This window comes from Gouania willdenowi, unplaced genomic scaffold, assembly GCF_900634775.1.
Source record: "Gouania willdenowi unplaced genomic scaffold, fGouWil2.1 scaffold_3_arrow_ctg1, whole genome shotgun sequence".
NCBI lineage: Eukaryota > Metazoa > Chordata > Actinopteri > Blenniiformes > Gobiesocidae > Gouania > Gouania willdenowi.
The window spans coordinates 469,486-488,409 of NW_021145162.1; the positions used below are offsets into that span (position 1 = coordinate 469,486).

The 18,924-nt window shown below is 38.2% G+C and overlaps 1 protein-coding gene across 1 annotated transcript in view; it reads right to left on the bottom strand.

Moving 5' to 3' along the window:
* LOC114460090 (thrombospondin type-1 domain-containing protein 7A-like) overlaps nucleotides 1-18,924 on the bottom strand; it is a 289,728-nt gene that overhangs the window by 126,811 nt on the left and 143,993 nt on the right. Inside the window, 2 exon segments of the mRNA XM_028442124.1 lie at nucleotides 5,195-5,298; nucleotides 6,006-6,141. Coding sequence (XP_028297925.1) covers nucleotides 5,195-5,298; nucleotides 6,006-6,141 — 240 coding nt within the window.

Consider the following 18,924-nt stretch of genomic DNA (forward strand, 5'->3'; position numbering starts at 1 on the left):
ACCAGGACAGATGATAGCGTTAATATTTGTGAGGTAAATTGTCACTTATCTTCATGACATGTTCAGTTTTGTGACGTCTCTGGTAGAACTTCAGCCTTCACATAAGCCAGGGCTTCCTCCGCTTTTACAAACGGCTTCTCCGTCCCGTTGTGCGTGATCCGTAATCTCGCTGGGTAGAGGAGGCCGTATCGGATGTTTGGGGTCCCCGCAGCAGCCGCTTTACCTCCGTGAATGCTGCACCACGCTGGGGGGATGATCCGGGAATATATAAACGGTAGCGCTGTTGATTTGAAGCGGGCCGGTTTCCCGAGCACGGCGGAGAATCTCCACACAGTCCTGATAATAATGTAGCTTAGCTACAATGGCGCGGGGCTTATCTGATCTCTTTGCAGGCAGACCCCGGTGAGACCGGTTGATCAGAATGTCTCTGTCCATGTTCAGCACCTTTCTCAGCAGATGGAGGGCTAGAACCGGGTGTTTCAGGCACGTTCAAGATCCGAATATTGGAGCGTCTCATCCTTCCCTTTCAAACTGGTTACTTCAGTCTCCAGTCGTCCTACTTTAGTTTGCAGTGAAGCCACGTCGTCAGAACACGCTGACAGTCCACGTTCCATTTCGGATATGGTTGTTTTCATCGTGTCCAAGTCGGAGCGGATTGTAGCCGTGCTGCTTGTCGCCTCCGATTTCACAGCTTGTAGGTCATTTCTAATGACTTCTAGCTCCTCAACAAGCACGGTTTTCAGCTCCGACTTAAGCAGCACGACTATTTCATTCTTCAATCAACGAAGTAGTTCAGCTTTCATGTCTTCCGTGTCCATTTGGTCATGCGGTCGTGGTGACTCCCGTCCGCCAGCATCAGTAACCGAGGCCGTGGCTTTAGGCCCAGGAGCAGAGGATCCTACGGCAAACTTGTATTTTCTTAAGTTATTAGCCATTGGTGCAAAAAATAATGAGCAGCGACGGACAAAAGAGACACTTAACACTTAAAGCGATATAACGTCGCCAAAAATGATAAAAAGTGCCTAGTTACAGCTTTTAAACAAAATTTTCAGTAAAGCTTGACAAAACACGTGTTACTCCATCGCCTGCTCGCTAGCGCCCCCCGATTGTTTTCTTTTGATCGTAATGTAACAGAAAGGTGATAACTCTTCTTGGATTCTCCTGTTCCTTTGTTCAGACAGGAAGTGGGAGAAGATCCCCCTGTGGGGCACGTTTGCATTTCTCAGTAGGAGACAGACCTTCTGACGTCATTCAATGGTGAGACTAGTGTCTCAGTCAGAGTTCAACTTGAAGGATTTGATTCCCTACATTGTATAAGTCACATTACTGTATAAGTCACTTTGTTGTATAAGTCACATTACTGTATAAGTCACTTTGTTGTATAAATCACATTACTGTATAAGTCACATTACTGTATAAGTCACTTTGTTGTATAAGTCACATTACTGTATAAGTCACATTACTGTATAAGTCACTTTGTTGTGTAAGTCACATTACTGTATAAGTCACTTTGTTGTATAAGTCACATTACTGTATAAGTCACTTTGTTGTGTAAGTCACATTACTGTATAAGTCACTTTGTTGTATAAGTCACATTACTGTATAAGTCACATTACTGTATAAGTCACTTTGTTGTATAAGTCACATTACTGTATAAGTCACATTACTGTATAAGTCACTTTGTTGTGTAAGTCACATTACTGTATAAGTCACTTTGTTGTATAAGTCACATTACTGTATAAGTCACTTTGTTGTGTAAGTCACATTACTGTATAAGTCACTTTGTTGTATAAGTCACATTACTGTATAAGTCACTTTGTTGTATAAGTCACATTACTGTATAAGTCACATTACTGTATAAGTCACTTTGTTGTATAAGTCACATTACTGTATAAGTCACATTACTGTATAAGTCACTTTGTTGTGTAAGTCACATTACTGTATGAGTCACTTTGTTGTATAAGTCACATTACTGTATAAGTCACTTTGTTGTGTAAGTCACATTACTGTATAAGTCACTTTGTTGTATAAGTCACATTACTGTATAAGTCACATTACTGTATAAGTCACTTTGTTGTATAAGTCACATTACTGTATAAGTCACATTACTGTATAAGTCACATTACTGTATAAGTCACTTTGTTGTATAAGTCACATTACTGTATTAGTCACTTTGTTGTATAAGTCACATTACTGTATAAGTCACATTACTGTATAAGTCACTTTGTTGTATAAGTCACATTACTGTATAAGTCACATTACTGTATAAGTCACATTACTGTATAAGTCACTTTGTTGTATAAGTCACATTACTGTATAAGTCACATTACTGTATAAGTCACATTACTGTATAAGTCACTTTGTTGTATAAGTCACATTACTGTATAAGTCACATTACTGTATAAGTCACATTGTTGTATAAGTCACATTACTGTATAAGTCACATTACTGTATAAGTCACATTACTGTATAAGTCACTTTGTTGTATACGTCACATTACTGTATAAGTCACTTTGTTGTATAAGTCACATTACTGTATAAGTCACTTTGTTGTATAAGTCACATTACTGTATAAGTCACTTTGTTGTATAAGTCACATTACTGTATAAGTCACTTTGTTGTATAAGTCACATTACTGTATAAGTCACTTTGTTGTATAAGTCACATTACTGTATTAGTCACTTTGTTGTATAAGTCACATTACTGTATAAGTCACTTTGTTGTATAAGTCACATTACTGTATAAGTCACATTACTGTATAAGTCACATTACTGTATAAGTCACATTACTGTATAAGTCACTTTGTTGTATAAGTCACATTACTGTATAAGTCACTTTGTTGTATAAGTCACATTACTGTATAAGTCACATTACTGTATAAGTCACATTACTGTATAAGTCACATTACTGTATAAGTCACTTTGTTGTATAATTCACATTACTGTATAAGTCACATTACTGTATAAGTCACATTACTGTATAAGTCACTTTGTTGTATAAGTCACATTACTGTATAAGTCACATTACTGTAAAAGTCACATTACTGTATAATTCACATTACTGTATAAGTCACATTACTGTATAAGTCACATTACTGTATAAGTCACTTTGTTGTATAAGTCACATTACTGTATAAGTCACATTACTGTATAATTCACATTACTGTATAAGTCACATTACTGTATAAGTCACATTACTGTATAATTCACATTACTGTATAAGTCACATTACTGTATAAGTCACATTACTGTATAAGTCACTTTGTTGTATAAGTCACATTACTGTATAAGTCACATTACTGTATAATTCACATTACTGTATAAGTCACATTACTGTATAAGTCACATTACTGTATAAGTCACTTTGTTGTATAAGTCACATTACTGTATAAGTCACATTACTGTATAAGTCACATTACTGTATAAGTCACTTTGTTGTATAAGTCACATTACTGTATAAGTCACATTACTGTATAAGTCACATTACTGTATAAGTCACATTACTGTATAAGTCACTTTGTTGTATAAGTCACATTACTGTATAAGTCACATTACTGTATAAGTCACATTACTGTATAAGTCACTTTGTTGTATAAGTCACATTACTGTATAAGTCACATTACTGTATAAGTCACATTACTGTATAAGTCACATTACTGTATAAGTCACTTTGTTGTATAAGTCACATTACTGTATAAGTCACATTACTGTATAAGTCACACTAAATGTTAAAGGAGATTTGGTATTGATCATCGCTTTCTAAATTAAACGACGTGATATAGTCGTGCTCTCTGTGTGTGTGTGTGTGTGTGTGTGTGTGTGTGTGTGTAACGGACCACCATTTAGTCCGTTTACAGTCTGTGTAACGACACCCGTCCATTGGGTGATAGTGACTGTAGTGTTATAGTCAGATAAGTAAACGGTGTTAAATAGTGACCTGATGATTACTGCAGCTTCACTCACTACACACCTGTTACTACACCTAACTACTGACAATATTTACGTTTAGTGAAAGTTAGACACACACACACTAAACAACAACAACATGAAAATGACTCAAAATACACTAAAATAAATATTTATACAAAAATTTCACAAAAGACCACAGAAATGCAAAAACTAAAGATACAAAATGATTCCAGAATCACACGACTTAAGGCAACCAAAAATAATTGTACAAAAAATGCACAAATGACGTAAAACAAAAAACTAAACAATATTTATACAGGAAGTACACAAAACGACAACAGAAATGCAGAAAAATATACAAAAAGGCTCCAAAAATTACAGAAAAATACACCAAACAATAACAAAAACATGAAAATGACTCAAAATACACTAAAAGAAATACTTATACAAAAAATACACTAAAATGACAACAGAAATGTGCGAAACTATACCAAAAAAATAAATACACAAAATGACTCCAGGATATCACTACAATGGCAACAACAAACAATAATTATACAAAAAATGCACAAAAAGACAAATGAAAGATAAAAAATACACATAATGATAACTTAAAAAAAAGACATTTACAGAAAAATACAACAAAAATATGAAAATGGCTCAAAATACACAAAACTAAATATTTATACGAAAAATCCACAAAATGACTCCAGAATCACTACAATGGCAACAAAAAACAATAATTATACAAAAAATTTACAAAAAGACAACAGAAATATACAAAAATACACATGACTCCAAAAAACATACATTACAGGAAAATACTCTAAACAAAAAAATACAAAAGTGATGATGTCATGCACATGTCCTATAGAATTAAAAATTGGACCCAAATTTTGCACCTGCAATTATACCCCTTATGCTCTCACATGAATGCATACTTCCGACGGGCACTGTACTAGTAACTACTGTACTTTATAGATCTGTAACTGATCTATTATGTATAGATCTATAACTGATTTATTATTTATAGATCTAAAACTGACCTATTCTTTATAACTCTATAACTAATCTATTCTTTAAAGATCTATAACTGATTTATTCTTTGTAGATCTATAACTGATCAATTCTTTAAAGATCTATAATTGATCTATTCTTTATATATCTGTGACTGATCTATTCTTTATAATAATAATAATAATAATAATAATAATAATAATAATAATAATAATAATAATAATAATTCCTAGCACCGCTGGCTTGGCCCCCAATAACATCTAATGTACCTCTGGTCTGAAGTCCAGGTCCACAGTTCTCCTGAGAACCAGGAACCTCGTCTCTGAGGAACCAGGGAACCAGCTGACACTTCCTCCACTTGTGGGTTTTCCACCTGAAATTATTATTATTGGTATTATTATGATTATTAATAAGCTACTCATTTATCACTTATATATATATATATATCAATATTGAGCATTATTAAGTATCTTCATCAGTTTGAAAAACTGAAAACTAAAATTTCTTTATTATTTGTCTCATAAATTCTAAATTTTGTTTTGTTTTTTAAAGAATGTATGAATTTAGTTATGTATTTATATAACATTAATTTATATATTTATTTAACTTTGTTTGTATTCATAACATTATATTTTAATCAATCCATTTCCATTATTAAAAATTAAATGAATTAATTAGTTAATTCAAATTTTTCTTTTGTATTCATTTCAATATAAAATTCATGATGTATTTTTTCATTATTTATTTATTTATGTACATATTTTTTAATGTAACTTTTTGTATTTATTTCATTTTATATTTCATTATTTATTTTCCCATTATTAATAAGTTATTCATTTACCTTTACTTTTTAAATTATTTCAATAAATATTGAATAGTTAATGTTTCCAATAATTATTTATTTATGTACATGATGTTTTTTTTTATTTAGTTAACTTTTCTTTGGTATTTATTTCCATATATACTGTATTTAATTGTTTATTTTTTCATTATTAATAAATAAATAAATAATTGACCTATTCAAAAAGGAAATAAAGTTTTACATTGAACAGTAATAATAAAGAAAAGGTCAAAGGTCACCTGAAGCCTGGGCAGGTGGGCGGAGCCTCACAGTTTTCCTCCTCCTCCAGGACGTCTGGACATTCCTGTCCTCCATTAGACGATGTTTGGATAACGAGACGTTTCCTCCATCGTTTCCTCTTCACCACATTACCAGCTATGAAGAAGATTTTTACAAACACACTTCATTTACAATTACATCATTTGCATATATTCACGTTTACAGACCTAGAAAAAAGGAATAAATACATTTAAAACATAAAATAGAAAAATAAATACAACCAAAAATACATTAGTGAGACATTTAGTGCAACAGAACATTAGAAAACTTCAGTTTGTCTCTGATTACAGTGCAGAGTATATCATCATAGAACCAAATGTTCTTAAAATCATCAAAACTGTTTGTAAACTTATAAAAAGTGAATTCTAGTCTCAGTCAGCACCTGATATTACAGCAGAGTACCATGACTGCTTCCTGAGCTGGTTCACCTTCCACTTTGTTTTTACGTGTTACATAAACAGCTAGTTTAGCTTCACCAGAAACAAAGTTTAACAGCTTCCCTTTTTCATGATGACTTTTCCTGTAAACGACACCATAAATGAAACTCTTTTCACTAAAAGTTTCTCCAAACAAACCAAAAATCTCAGTTAAAAGAGTGAAGAACACTGTAAGTCTCTTACACTCACTAAACATATGGACAGAAGAGACACAGGTTGGACACAGCAGGGTTAAGAACAGAAACAAAAGCACCAGTAGTAATTGAACCATGTAGAATTCTCCACTGAAGGTCGGCTGTTCTCTTCCTGAGGGGGAGTTTGTAGAACACCCTCCACTGTGGACCCTGTCCATCTCCTCCAAGTTTATCAGTCCATACAGTGGGTGCTCTGTCACACAGCCATTTTTTATTTATGGCCTTTACACAGAGAAAAGTCTTACCAGCAGTGTGTAGGTCAGTGTGTTTGCAGTCTTTTAACACTAGAAGTCCCAGGGATTTCTATATCCCCCCAGAAGTCCCAGAGCAGGGTCAAATGAACTCTAGGACCAAACTGACGACTCTGATGGCTACAATTTGCATCTATTCATTTGTAAATGAATCACCTGAGAAATCAGCAGGGGGGAGAGCCTGACTCTAACAATGGAAGTCTGGAATGTTAGGGGGAAGTGCCCTGGAAGCTAAAGTCACAATGCCCCGTTTATTAACTCGTTCTGCTTGATGCTGGGGGAGAACAAACACAGACTACAAACATTGAAAGAAACAGAGTCACCTCTTCCAACACACCTGATTCAAATGATTATCAGGCTTCTGCAGAGCTGGATGATCATTTGAATAAGGTGTGCTGATTAGTGGCCCTCGAGGACCGGAATTGGACACCCCTGGAATACCCTATTGTCATGCAGCCTTTTATGCTGTGGGGAATAAATAGCTGGCTGCTTCCACCTGCTGACACTCCACACTTATTCTACTCAAAATGCAGAGAAGGTTTACCACTCAAGAAGCGTTGGAATTGATCCTGAACAATGCAAACCCTTGTGATTCAGATGGGGAGGACATAAACCTTCAGCCAAATTCGGATTCGGACTCTGAGCTGTCTTCAGGTTAGATTTCCCAAACATCCTATTTTCATTTCCTGACTTTATTTTTATTTAAAACCGAACAAAAGAATAATTTGAATTTGTTCACATTGCAGATGACGAGACTGCTCCTCATCTGGAAAAGAGAGCTCGGTTGGAGAGTGAGCCCACAGAGACGGCGAAAGAGGGCACAGTGTGGCATGAAGAACATGTGGGTACAATTCTCCGTTTCACTCCAATGGAACCGTACGCTGCAGATGGAGAGCCAACAGCAAAGGCCAGAAGAAGAATCAGGAGTCGCCTTCAGAGCTTCCTCTGTTTCATTACTGTTGGCATGCTCCGTCCCATTCAAGAATGGACTATTCAGCATGCACGGCAAACGGAGCAGACGGACTGGTTCATGATCCTCCATGAACTAATGGCATTTATTTCTGTTATTATTTTGAGGGGGGTGACCAAGGTTCCATCTCTGCGTGACAGCTGGTCAGCATGCCTGGGAAACCCACTTATCACTGGAATCATGTCACGAAACCGTTTCCAAGACATCATGCGTCACCTACGATTTGATGACATGTTTACGCGCAGTGAGCGAGTGCAGACAGATAAGTTTGCTGCAATTTCGGATGTGTGGGGATCGTTTGTTACCAACTGCATCACATGCTACAACCCTGGTCGACACATCACAATTGATGAACAGCTTTTCCCATCGAAGACTCGCTGCTGTTTCCTGCAGTACATTGCAACAAAACCCGACAAATTTGGCATAAAGTTTTGGGTGGCTTGTGATTTGAAAACAAAGTACATCTGCAATGTCCTCCCATATCTTGGAAAGGACCCCAGTCGTCCCAGTGAGGAGAGACTTTCTGAGAGTGTGGTGATGAAGCTGATGGAACCATTTATGGACAAAGGCAGGACGGTCACCACGGACAATTTCTTTACATCACTGACACTTGCACGACGACTGCTCAGCCGGAAAACCACCATCCTCGGGACAGTCAACAAGATTCGCCGGGAAATTCCTCAGTCAACTAGAAAGATGGACCGCAAGGAATTCACCACTCAGGTATGTTGTTGGTCTTTTTTATTCCATCAACACCTCTGAGTGTGTCATTGTGTTTAAAACCGCTATAATAACAACAATTTCTTCTTTTTTAGGTGTTTTCCACCACTGGTGCCACGCTGACGGTGTATGCGCCCAAACGAAAAAAGACCGTCTACATTCTCAGCAGCATGCACAGCGTGGTTGAGACTGAGGAAACCATCAAAAGGAAGCCAAACACCATCACCCAATACAACACCACAAAGTGCGGAGTGGATGTGATGGACCAGATGGTGCGGGAGTACAGTGTGCGCACAGGAACACGGCGATGGCCAGTCGCCGTGTTCTACAACATGATCGACATGGCGGCACTCAATGCACATCTGCTTTATCAAGCATGCACCGGGGTGCAGGAGAGACGGGTGGACTTCCTGGTTCAGCTAGCAAGAGAGTTGGCTAACTCTCATGTGAGTGAAAAGAAGGCACTCAAAGAGCAACTGCGCCAACAACAACCGCCTACACCTGGCCCTGGGAAAAGGGCTAAGTGTCAGATCAACCATTGCTGCAAGAGCAATCGCGCAACTGTGCGATGTGTTCATTGCCACAAATACACATGTGGCAAATGTAGGAGAGAGATACCGTGGCAGTGCCAAGTATGTCACGAGTCTCAATAAGAGGATGAAGGAGATTCTTCTAAATAAAAACCATTGAAAACCAATCACAGTTGTTCTTTTGCACATTTCTCACACCACACTGTCATTAAAAATAAATAATTTTTGTGTTCTCTTTGGGTCAAATGACACCTCTCTGGGTTTTATAGGTAAAAAGTTCATTTGACACCTCTGTGGGACTTCTAGTGTTAAAAGGGTCCGGTCAGCTCACCGAGACGTGGACTGATGTAGATTTCAGGGAGAGGATCCCTGTGGTCAGGTTCGGTCCCATGGCTGTAATCCATAAGGAGGTTCTTTTCCCTCTGAGAGAGTCTTTGTTTCCACAGCTCTAGCACCTTACTAACCACCCTTGTGGACTGAATGCCCAGCGTGCAGGCCACCGTCTGGACGTCCGACAACGCCGGTCCTGCAGTGTCCACCAGCTGCCGAAGAGTCAGAGTCCCAGTTCGACACAGTGATGTCAACAGCCCAGGCGTGGCTGTACTGCAAACATCAAGCCTGGCCCCATAAATCAAAGGTTCATTTAACAGCCAGAACAGAGAGGAAGAGCTTTTCATTTAAAAAGGCCCCATGACTTAAAAACACTTTGATAAAAAGGAGGCAACCCGTTTAGTTTAAAATAATTAGAATCAGTTAAAAACGGTGCAGCATCTAGTCCCAGATTCCCCACCTGTCTGAAAATGCAGCTGGCTACCTCTCTCCACACCAGATCTACTGATCCATTTAAAAACCGTTGGATGAACTGTAATCTAAAGGTAGCTGTTCTACTGGCCAAGTGGACGAGGCCCTGTCCCCCCTCCTCTTTAGGTAAAAACAACACACCCTGCGGCACCCAATGTAAACCATCCCAGAAAAAATTTACAAGTTTTGTCTGAAGTTGAGCTAAAAGACCTGATGGAGGGTCCATACAGGCCAAACGATGCCAGAGAAGTGAGGCTGCTAAATTGTTTACAACTAAGGTTCTGCCCCTGTATGACATGTATGACAGCAACCGTTTCCATTTCAGAAGCTTCCCTACCACTTTTTCAGTGACGCCCTCCCAGTTCCTCCTCGTCATCGTCCCGTTACCAAGGAAGAAACCAAGATACATGAGGCCATCAGTCCTCCACGATAGGCTCCCAGGAAGCACTAGGAGACCGCCACGCCATCTACCGACAGCAAGGGCTTCACTTTTATCCCAATTCACACGTGCTAAATAAGTTAGTTAAGCTCACTAAAGTGTCATACGAATTTGACAGAGGAGGGGTTTTATGGAGAGTGCATAGAGCATCCCAGACAGAGCACAGCCCTGCCTAATACCCCTATGCACCCTGAAAGGTGCACAGACTGCCATTAAACTTCAGTATACTCTCAATGCCACAGTACAACGCCCTGATCTTGGCAATGAAAGCTGCGTTCAACACGGTCAAACGCCTTTTCCTGATCCAATGAAACAAGACCAGTATCTATACCAGATGAGCTGGACACCTCCAAAACATCTCGAATTAGGTAGACATTGTCCACCATGTACCTGCCGGGAACACAGTAGGACTGGTCCCTGTGGATGACCTGCTCCATAGCTTTCCTCAACCGGTTTGCCAATGCCTTGGACAAGATTTTATAATCCGTGCATAGGAGGGACACAGGGCGCCAGTTCTTTATTTCTTGGAGATGACCTTTTTTTGGCAGAAGGGTAACAACAGCTCTGCGACTGGAAAGTGGTAGTGAGCCTGAGGCCAGACTCTCATTAAACACAGCCAACATGTCGGGAGCTAATAAGACCCAGAAGGCCTTAAAAAACTCAACCGTCAGGCCGTCGATGCCAGGGGCCCCCCGTCCCTGCATACTCTGCAGTGCATCAGCGAGCTCCTCATTTGTAGAGGTCGGCTCAGCAGCGAGTTAGTCTCTGCAGAGACTTGAGGTAGCACACCACAGAACTCCTCAACTACTGGGTCACTCTCATTGCACTCACTGGTGTAAAGTGACGAGTAAAACTCCACAGCTCGCTTTCGTATGTGGGCAGGTTCTACCAGCTCCTCCCCTGTGTCTGAGAGCAAAGAATGAATTACTTTTCTCTGCCCATGCTTTTCTCCAAGCTAAAGAAGAAGCTAGAGGGAGCATCCATCTCAGTGATGTTCTGAACCCTGGACTGAACCAGTGCACCATGTGTCCTATTATCCAGCAGGTTGGCTAAAGCCATTAGATTTGAGGGTTTCAATGCCCCCTGATTTCCAGAGGAAGAACTAGTTTCTAACTCCACAATCTCAGTCTCCAGGTCCTTTATAGACCTACAGGGGTCACGTGTGGCATTGAGTGTTTGCTGCTGGCACAAGAGTTTAATCTGCGTTTTGCCATAGTCCCACCACTGCCTAAGACATTTAAACTCAGCTTTCCTACGTCTAAAGGTGTTCCAGAAAAACCTAAAAATCTCACTAAAACCTATATCAGGGTTTAGGGTTAGCCCATGTGTGCTGATCAGCTGTCTCAGAACGTGCTGGGAAGCCGGGTGTGGCTCTGCATGATTACGATCTAAAAACTCAAATTCAGTACAGTTAAAATCCACCCAAGAATAAAAACTCCTCCAGGCCACAGCGATCCAACCTCGCTTTAACTATTTCTAAAAAGCTCTTCCTCTCTGAACCGTTTGTTGGAGCATAAATATTAACAAAGACCAGTGTGTGTGTGTGTGTGTCACATTGGGCTTTAACCAATAGACACCTGCCCTTTACCACATGTTCAACCTCTACATTTGTGGGAATAAAAGTCCTGGAGAAAATGAAACCTTGTGGGTCAGGATCACCTCCTCTTCCCTTTCTTTAACCCAGTCTCTCTCTTTACAGTCATCACTATGTGTTTCCTGCATAAACAATACATCAATGTTTTTTCTCCATGTTGTGTCGAACACTAGTGCCTTTTTTCTTTCCTGTCTCACCCTATTTATGTTTAATGACCCCACCCTAAAATAATTCATAAGAAAAAAGGAGGATAAAAGAAAAAAACCTGAACCAAATAAAAAGGAGAGAAAAACAACAAAAATCCTCATCATAAACTATAAATTAAGCTGTTTTCTAACTTTAATCATCTGCTTTTTAAGTCTAAAAATGTCTTGTTCAGTCAGATCTGATGTAGCTCTACCTTTAATGATGCGTTTGGCTGAATTATGAAAAATTCATTTATCGAGATAATGTTCCAAATGAATTCCTTTCATACCTTTGGTCTGATGCAGGAATACTTTAAACATTTTCTCTGAATAAAAGTTATTTTCTTGGCTGACTGTTGTCTGAGAGACAGTGTAAGAAACATCACTAGTGTCAGACACACACTCATCACTATCACTACTGACTGCTTCACTCACCCTGCTCACAGCAGCAGCAGCACCGACAGTGTTTACTACACCTCTGCACTACAGGAGCACCACACCTCCAACACACCTTCATCTATAGGCACCATAACCTCAGTAACTGTGTGCTCCTCATGCACACTATAGACCAAATCTATAGACTAAATATTTAGACTAGATCTAAAGACTAATTCTATAGACAAATTCTATAGACTAAATCTATAGACTAAATATTTAGACTAATTCATCCATCCATCCATCCATCTTCTCCCACTTAGCCGTTTCCGGGTCGCGGGGGCAGCATCCTCAGTAGGGAGGCCCAGACTTCTCTCTCCCCGGCCACTTCCTCCAGCTCTTCCGGGGGGACCCCGAGACGTTCCCAGGCCAGCCGAGAGACATAGTCTCTCCAGCGTGTCCTGGGTCTTCCCCGGGGCCTCCTTCCGGAGGGGCGTGCCCTGAACGCCTCACTAGGGAGGCGTTCAGGGGGCATCCTAATTAGGTGCCCGAGCCACGTCATCTGGCTCTTCTCGATGCGGAGGAGCAGCGACTCTACTTTGAGCCCCTCCCGAATGACTGAGCTTCTCACCCTATCTCTAAGGGAGAGCCCAGCCACCCTACGGAGGAAACTCATTTCGGCCGCTTGTACCCGTGATCTTGTTCTTTCGGTCATGACCCAAAGTTCATGACCATAGGTGAGGGTTGGAACGTAGACCGACCTGTAAATAGAGAGCTTCGCTTTTTGGCTCAGCTCCCTTTTTATAATGACGGACCGGTGCAGACTCCGCATCACTGCAGACGCCGCACCAATCCGCCTGTTGATCCTTCCCTCACTCGTGAACTAGACCCCGAGGTACTTGAACTCCTCCACCCGGAGAAGGCACTCCACCTTCTATAGACTAAATATTTAGACCAGATCTATAGGCTAGATCTTTAGACTAAATCTATAGACTAAATCTTTAGCCTAAATATGTAGACTAAATTTGTAGAGATGAAATCTACAGAGACTAAATCTATAGACTAAATGTATAGACTAAATACATAGAAACTAAATCTATAGAGACCAAATCTATAGACTAAATATATAGATTAAATGTTAAAGGAGACATATCATGGTTTTAAATCCTTCCTTTTTACATATAAATCATACAGTTGTGGTCTATATAAAGCTGAACTGCAATGCTTGGGTCTGAATTCCTCATTATTATAGCTCCACCCCTTTTCTACCCTTTTCTGATGTGCTTCTGAGAACAACTCGTTTTGGTGCTGTCTCTTTAAATGCAAATGAGACACTTCATACCCCGCCCCCTCTCCAGGTTCAACTCCACCCTGCTCGGCCATTTTTGTAGTTTGATAGAAGAGATACGGCTATGTAGCGGAGCATAAACTTTTTATTCAGAGGTTATTTACAAAATGTCAACAACGTTAGACTTGTCCATCCAGCCTTACATGTTCCAGCCAGAGTCTGACCCAGTGGAGCGACATGAAAATGAAGATGATGAACCTAGTGTTGTGGTAGTAAAGACCGGTCTTGGTCTCGAGACCAAATTTTAAATGTCTCGGACTCTGGATTTTCTCTCAAGTCCGTTAGAGACCAGCACTAATTCCTGCTATTTTTAAACTTTTTTATAATGTGATAATAACACGGAGAAGAACGGGATAAAACAATCCTTTATTCATTATTTAATCCACCCTGTATAATGACCACAACCTTGCTTAATGTGACTGAGTGACGTGTGTGACACACTCGTGTGTATGTGTGTGTGTGCGCGCGGTCTGGCTACGGTGTCAGTTTGGACCGCAGAGCAGAAGGAGATATGAACTAATCACCGGTAAAAATCCCAGTAAAACTCTGTAAAACAGTCAGCAGTAATAAATATTATCTCACTGGTAAATACAGTAGCTCTAATAACTGGTAAAATGATAAACTGATGATATTACAGTCTGTGAAGGCTGGATAGGTGACGCACTTACTCTGCTTCTGGGTCCTAGTGCCAGCCGAGCGGTGAAGCCTGTTCTGTTTACCGTGTTTACTGAGGTCTGTGTGTGTTTAATAAGTCTGTGTGTGTTTAATAGTCTGTGTGTGTTTAATAAGTCTGTGTGTGTGTTTAATAGTCTGTGTGTGTGTTTAATAAGTCTGTGTGTGTGTTTAATAAGTCTGTGTGTGTGTTTAATAAGTCTGTGTGTGTTTAATAAGTCTGTGTGTGTGTTTAATAAGTCTGTGTGTGTTTAATAAGTCTGTGTGTGTGTTTAATAAGTCCGTGTGTGTGCTTAATAAGTATGTGTGTGTTTAATAAGTCTGTGTGTGTTTAATAAGTCTGTGTGTGTTTAATAAGTCTGTGTGTGTGTTTAAAAAGTCCGTGTGTGTGTTTAATAAGTCTGTGTGTGTTTAATAAGTCTGTGTGTGTTTAATAAGTCCGTGTGTGTGTTTAAAAAGTCTGTGTGTGTTTAATAAGTCTGTGTGTGTTTAATAAGTCCGTGTGTGTGTTTAATAAGTCTGTGTGTGTGTTTAATAAGTCTGTGTGTGTGTTTAATAAGTCTGTGTGTGTGTTTAAAAAGTCTGTGTGTGTTTAATAAGTCTGTGTGTGTTTAATAAGTCCGTGTGTGTGTTTAATAAGTCTGTGTGTGTGTTTAATAAGTCTGTGTGTGTGTTTAATAAGTCTGTGTGTGTGTTTAATAAGTTTGTGTGTGTTTAATAAGTCTGTGTGTGTGTTTAATAAGTCAGTGTGTGTTTAATAAGTCTGTGTGTGTGTTTAATAAGTCTGTGTGTGTGTTTAATAAGTCTGTGTGTGTGTTTAAAAAGTCTGTGTGTGTTTAATAAGTCTGTGTGTGTGTTTAATAAGTCTGTGTGTGTATTTAAAAGTCTGTGTGTGTTTAATAAGTCTGTGTGTGTGTTTAATATGTGTGTGTGTGTTTTAATAAGTCTGTGTGTGTGTTTAATATGTGTGTGTGTGTGTTTAATAAGTCTGTGTGTGTGTTTAATAACTCAGTGTGTGTTTAATAAGTCTGTGTGTGTGTTTAATAAGTCTGTGTGTGTTTAATAAGTCTGTGTGTGTTATAAGTCTGTGTGTGTGTTTAATAAGTCTGTGTGTGTGTTTAATAAGTCTGTGTGTGTTTTATAAGTCTGTGTGTGTGTTTAATAAGTTGCTGTGTGTTTAATAAGTCTTTGTGTGTTTTAATAAGTCTGTGTGTTGTTAATAAGTCTGTGTGTGTGTTTAATAAGTCTGTGTGTGTGTTTTAATAAGTCTGTCTGTTGTTTTAATAAGTCTGTGTGTGTGTTTATAAGTCTGTGTGTGTGTGTTTAATAAGTCTGTGTGGGGGTTTAATAAGTCTGTGTGTGTTTAATAAGTCTGTGTGTGTTTAATAAGTCTGTGTGTGTTTAATAAGTCTGTGTGTTTAATAAGTCTGTGTGTTTAATAAGTCTGTGTGTGTGTTTAATAAGTCTGTGTGTGTGTTTAAAAAGTCTGTGTGTGTTTAATAAGTCTGTGTGTGTGTTTAATAAGTCTGTGTGGGTTTAATAAGTCTGTGTGTGTTTAATAAGTCTGTGTGTGTGTTTAATAAGTCTGTGTGTGTGTTTAAAAAGTCTGTGTGTGTTTAATAAGTCTGTGTGTGTGTTTAATAAGTCTGTGTGTGTTTAATAAGTCTGTGTGTGTTTAATAAGTCCGTGTGTGTGTTTAATAAGTCCGTGTGTGTGTTTAATAAGTCCGTGTATGTGTTTAATAAGTCTGTGTGTGTTTAATAAGTCTGTGTGTGTGTTTAATAAGTCTGTGTGTGTTTAATAAGTCTGTGTGTGTTTAATAAGTCTGTGTGTGTTTAATAAGTCCGTGTGTGTGTTTAATAAGTCCGTGTGTGTGTTTAATAAGTCCGTGTATGTGTTTAATAAGTCTGTGTGTGTTTAATAAGTCTGTGTGTGTGTTTAATAAGTCTGTGTGTGTGTTTAATAAGTCTGTGTGTGTGTTTAATAAGTCCGTGTGTGTGTTTAATAAGTCCGTGTGTGTGTTTAATAAGTTTGTGTGTGTTTAATAAGTCTGTGTGTGTTTAATAAGTCTGTGTGTGTGTTTAATAAGTCCGTGTGTGTGTTTAATAAGTCTGTGTGTGTTTAATAAGTCTGTGTGTGTGTTTATTAAGTCTGTGTGTGTTTAATAAGTCTGTGTGTGTTTAATAAGTCTGTGTGTGTTTAATAAGTCTGTGTGTGTTTAATAAGTCTGTGTGTGTGTTTAATAAGTCTGTGTGTGTGTTTAATAAGTCTGTGTGTGTTTAATAAGTCTGTGTGTGTTTAATAAGTCTGTGTGTGTTTAATAAGTCTGTGTGTGTGTTTATTAAGTCTGTGTGTGTTTAATAAGTCTGTGTGTGTGTTTAATAAGTCTGTGTGTGTGTTTAATAAGTCTGTGTGTGTGTTTATTCTGTGTGTGTGTTTAATAAGTCTGTGTGTGTGTTTAATAAGTCTGTGTGTGTGTGTTTAATAAGTCTGTGTGTGTTTAATAAGTCTGTGTGTGTTTAATAAGTCAGTGTGTGTTTAATAAGTCAGTGTGTGTTTAATAAGTCTGTGTGTGTGTTTAATAAGTCTGTGTGTGTGTTTAATAACTCTGTGTGTGTTTAATAAGTCTGTGTGTGTGTTTAATAAGTCCGTGTGTGTGTTTAATAAGTCCGTGTGTGTTTAATAAGTCTGTGTGTGTGTTTATTAAGTCTGTGTGTGTGTTTAATAAGTCCGTGTGTGTGTTTATTAAGTCTGTGTGTGTGTTTAATAACTCTGTGTGTGTTTAATAAGTCTGTGTGTGTGTTTAATAACTCTGTGTGTGTTTAATAAGTCTGTGTGTGTGTTTAATAAGTCCGTGTGTGTGTTTAATAAGTCCATGTGTGTTTAATAACTCTGTGTGTGTTTAATAAGTCTGTGTGTGTGTTTAATAAGTCCGTGTGTGTGTTTAATAAGTCCGTGTGTGTTTAATAAGTCTGTGTGTGTTTAATAAGTCTGTGTGTGTTTAATAAGTCTGTGTGTGTGTGTTTAATAAGTCTGTGTGTGTGTTTAATAAGTCTGTGTGTGTTTAATAAGTCTGTGTGTGTGTTTAATAGTGTGTGTGCTTAATAAGTATGTGTGTGTTTAATAAGTCTGTGTGTGTTTAATAAGTCTGTGTGTGTTTAATAAGTCTGTGTGTGTGTTTAATAAGTCTGTGTGTGTGCTTAATAAGTATGTGTGTGTTTAATAAGTCTGTGTGTGTTTAATAAGTCCGTGTGTGTGTTTAATAAGTCTGTGTGTGTGTTTAATAAGTCTGTGTGTGTGTTTAATAAGTCTGTGTGTGTTTAATAAGTCTGTGTGTGTGTGTTTAATAAGTCCGTGTGTGTGCTTAATAAGTATGTGTGTGTTTAATAAGTCTGTGTGTGTTTAATAAGTCCGTGTGTGTGTTTAATAAGTCTGTGTGTGTTTAATAAGTCTGTGTGTGTGTTTAATAAGTCTGTGTGTGTGTTTAATAACTCAGTGTGTGTTTAATAACTCAGTGTGTGTTTAAAAAGTCTGTGTGTGTTTAATAAGTCTGTGTGTGTTTAATAACTCAGTGTGTGTTTAAAAAGTCTGTGTGTGTTTAATAAGTCTGTGTGTGTGTTTAATAAGTCTGTGTGTGTGTTTAAAAAGTCTGTGTGTGTTTAATAAGTCTGTGTGTGTGTTTAATAAGTCCGTGTGTGTGTTTAATAAGTCCGTGTGTGTGTTTAATAAGTTTGTGTGTGTTTAATAAGTCTGTGTGTGTGTTTAATATGTGTGTGTGTGTTTAATAAGTCTGTGTGTGTTTAATAAGTGTGTGTGTGTTTAATAAGTCCGTGTGTGTTTAATAAGTCTGTGTGTGTTTAATAAGTCTGTGTGTGTGTTTAATAAGTCTGTGTGTGTTTAATAAGTCTGTGTGTGTTTAATAAGTCTGTGTGTGTTTAATAAGTCTGTGTGTGTTTAATAAGTCTGTGTGTGTGTTTTTATGTCTGTGTGTGTGTTTAATGTGTGTGTGTGTTTAATAAGTTTTGTGTGTGTTTAATAAGTCTGTGTGTGTGTTTTATTAGTCTGTGTGTGTGTTTAATAAGTCTGTGTGTGTGTTTAATAAGTCTGTGTGTGTTTAATAAGTCTGTGTGTGTGTTTAATAAGTCTGTGTGTGTTTAATAAGTCTGTGTGTGTGTTTAATAAGTCTGTGTGTGTTTAATAAGTTTGTGTGTGTTTAATAAGTCTGTGTGTGTTTAATAAGTTTGTGTGTGTTTAATAAGTCTGTGTGGGTTTAATAAGTTTTGTGTGTTTAATAAGTCTGTGTGTGTTAATAAGTCTGTGTGTGTTTAATAAGTCTGTGTTGTGTTTAATAAGTCTGTGTCTG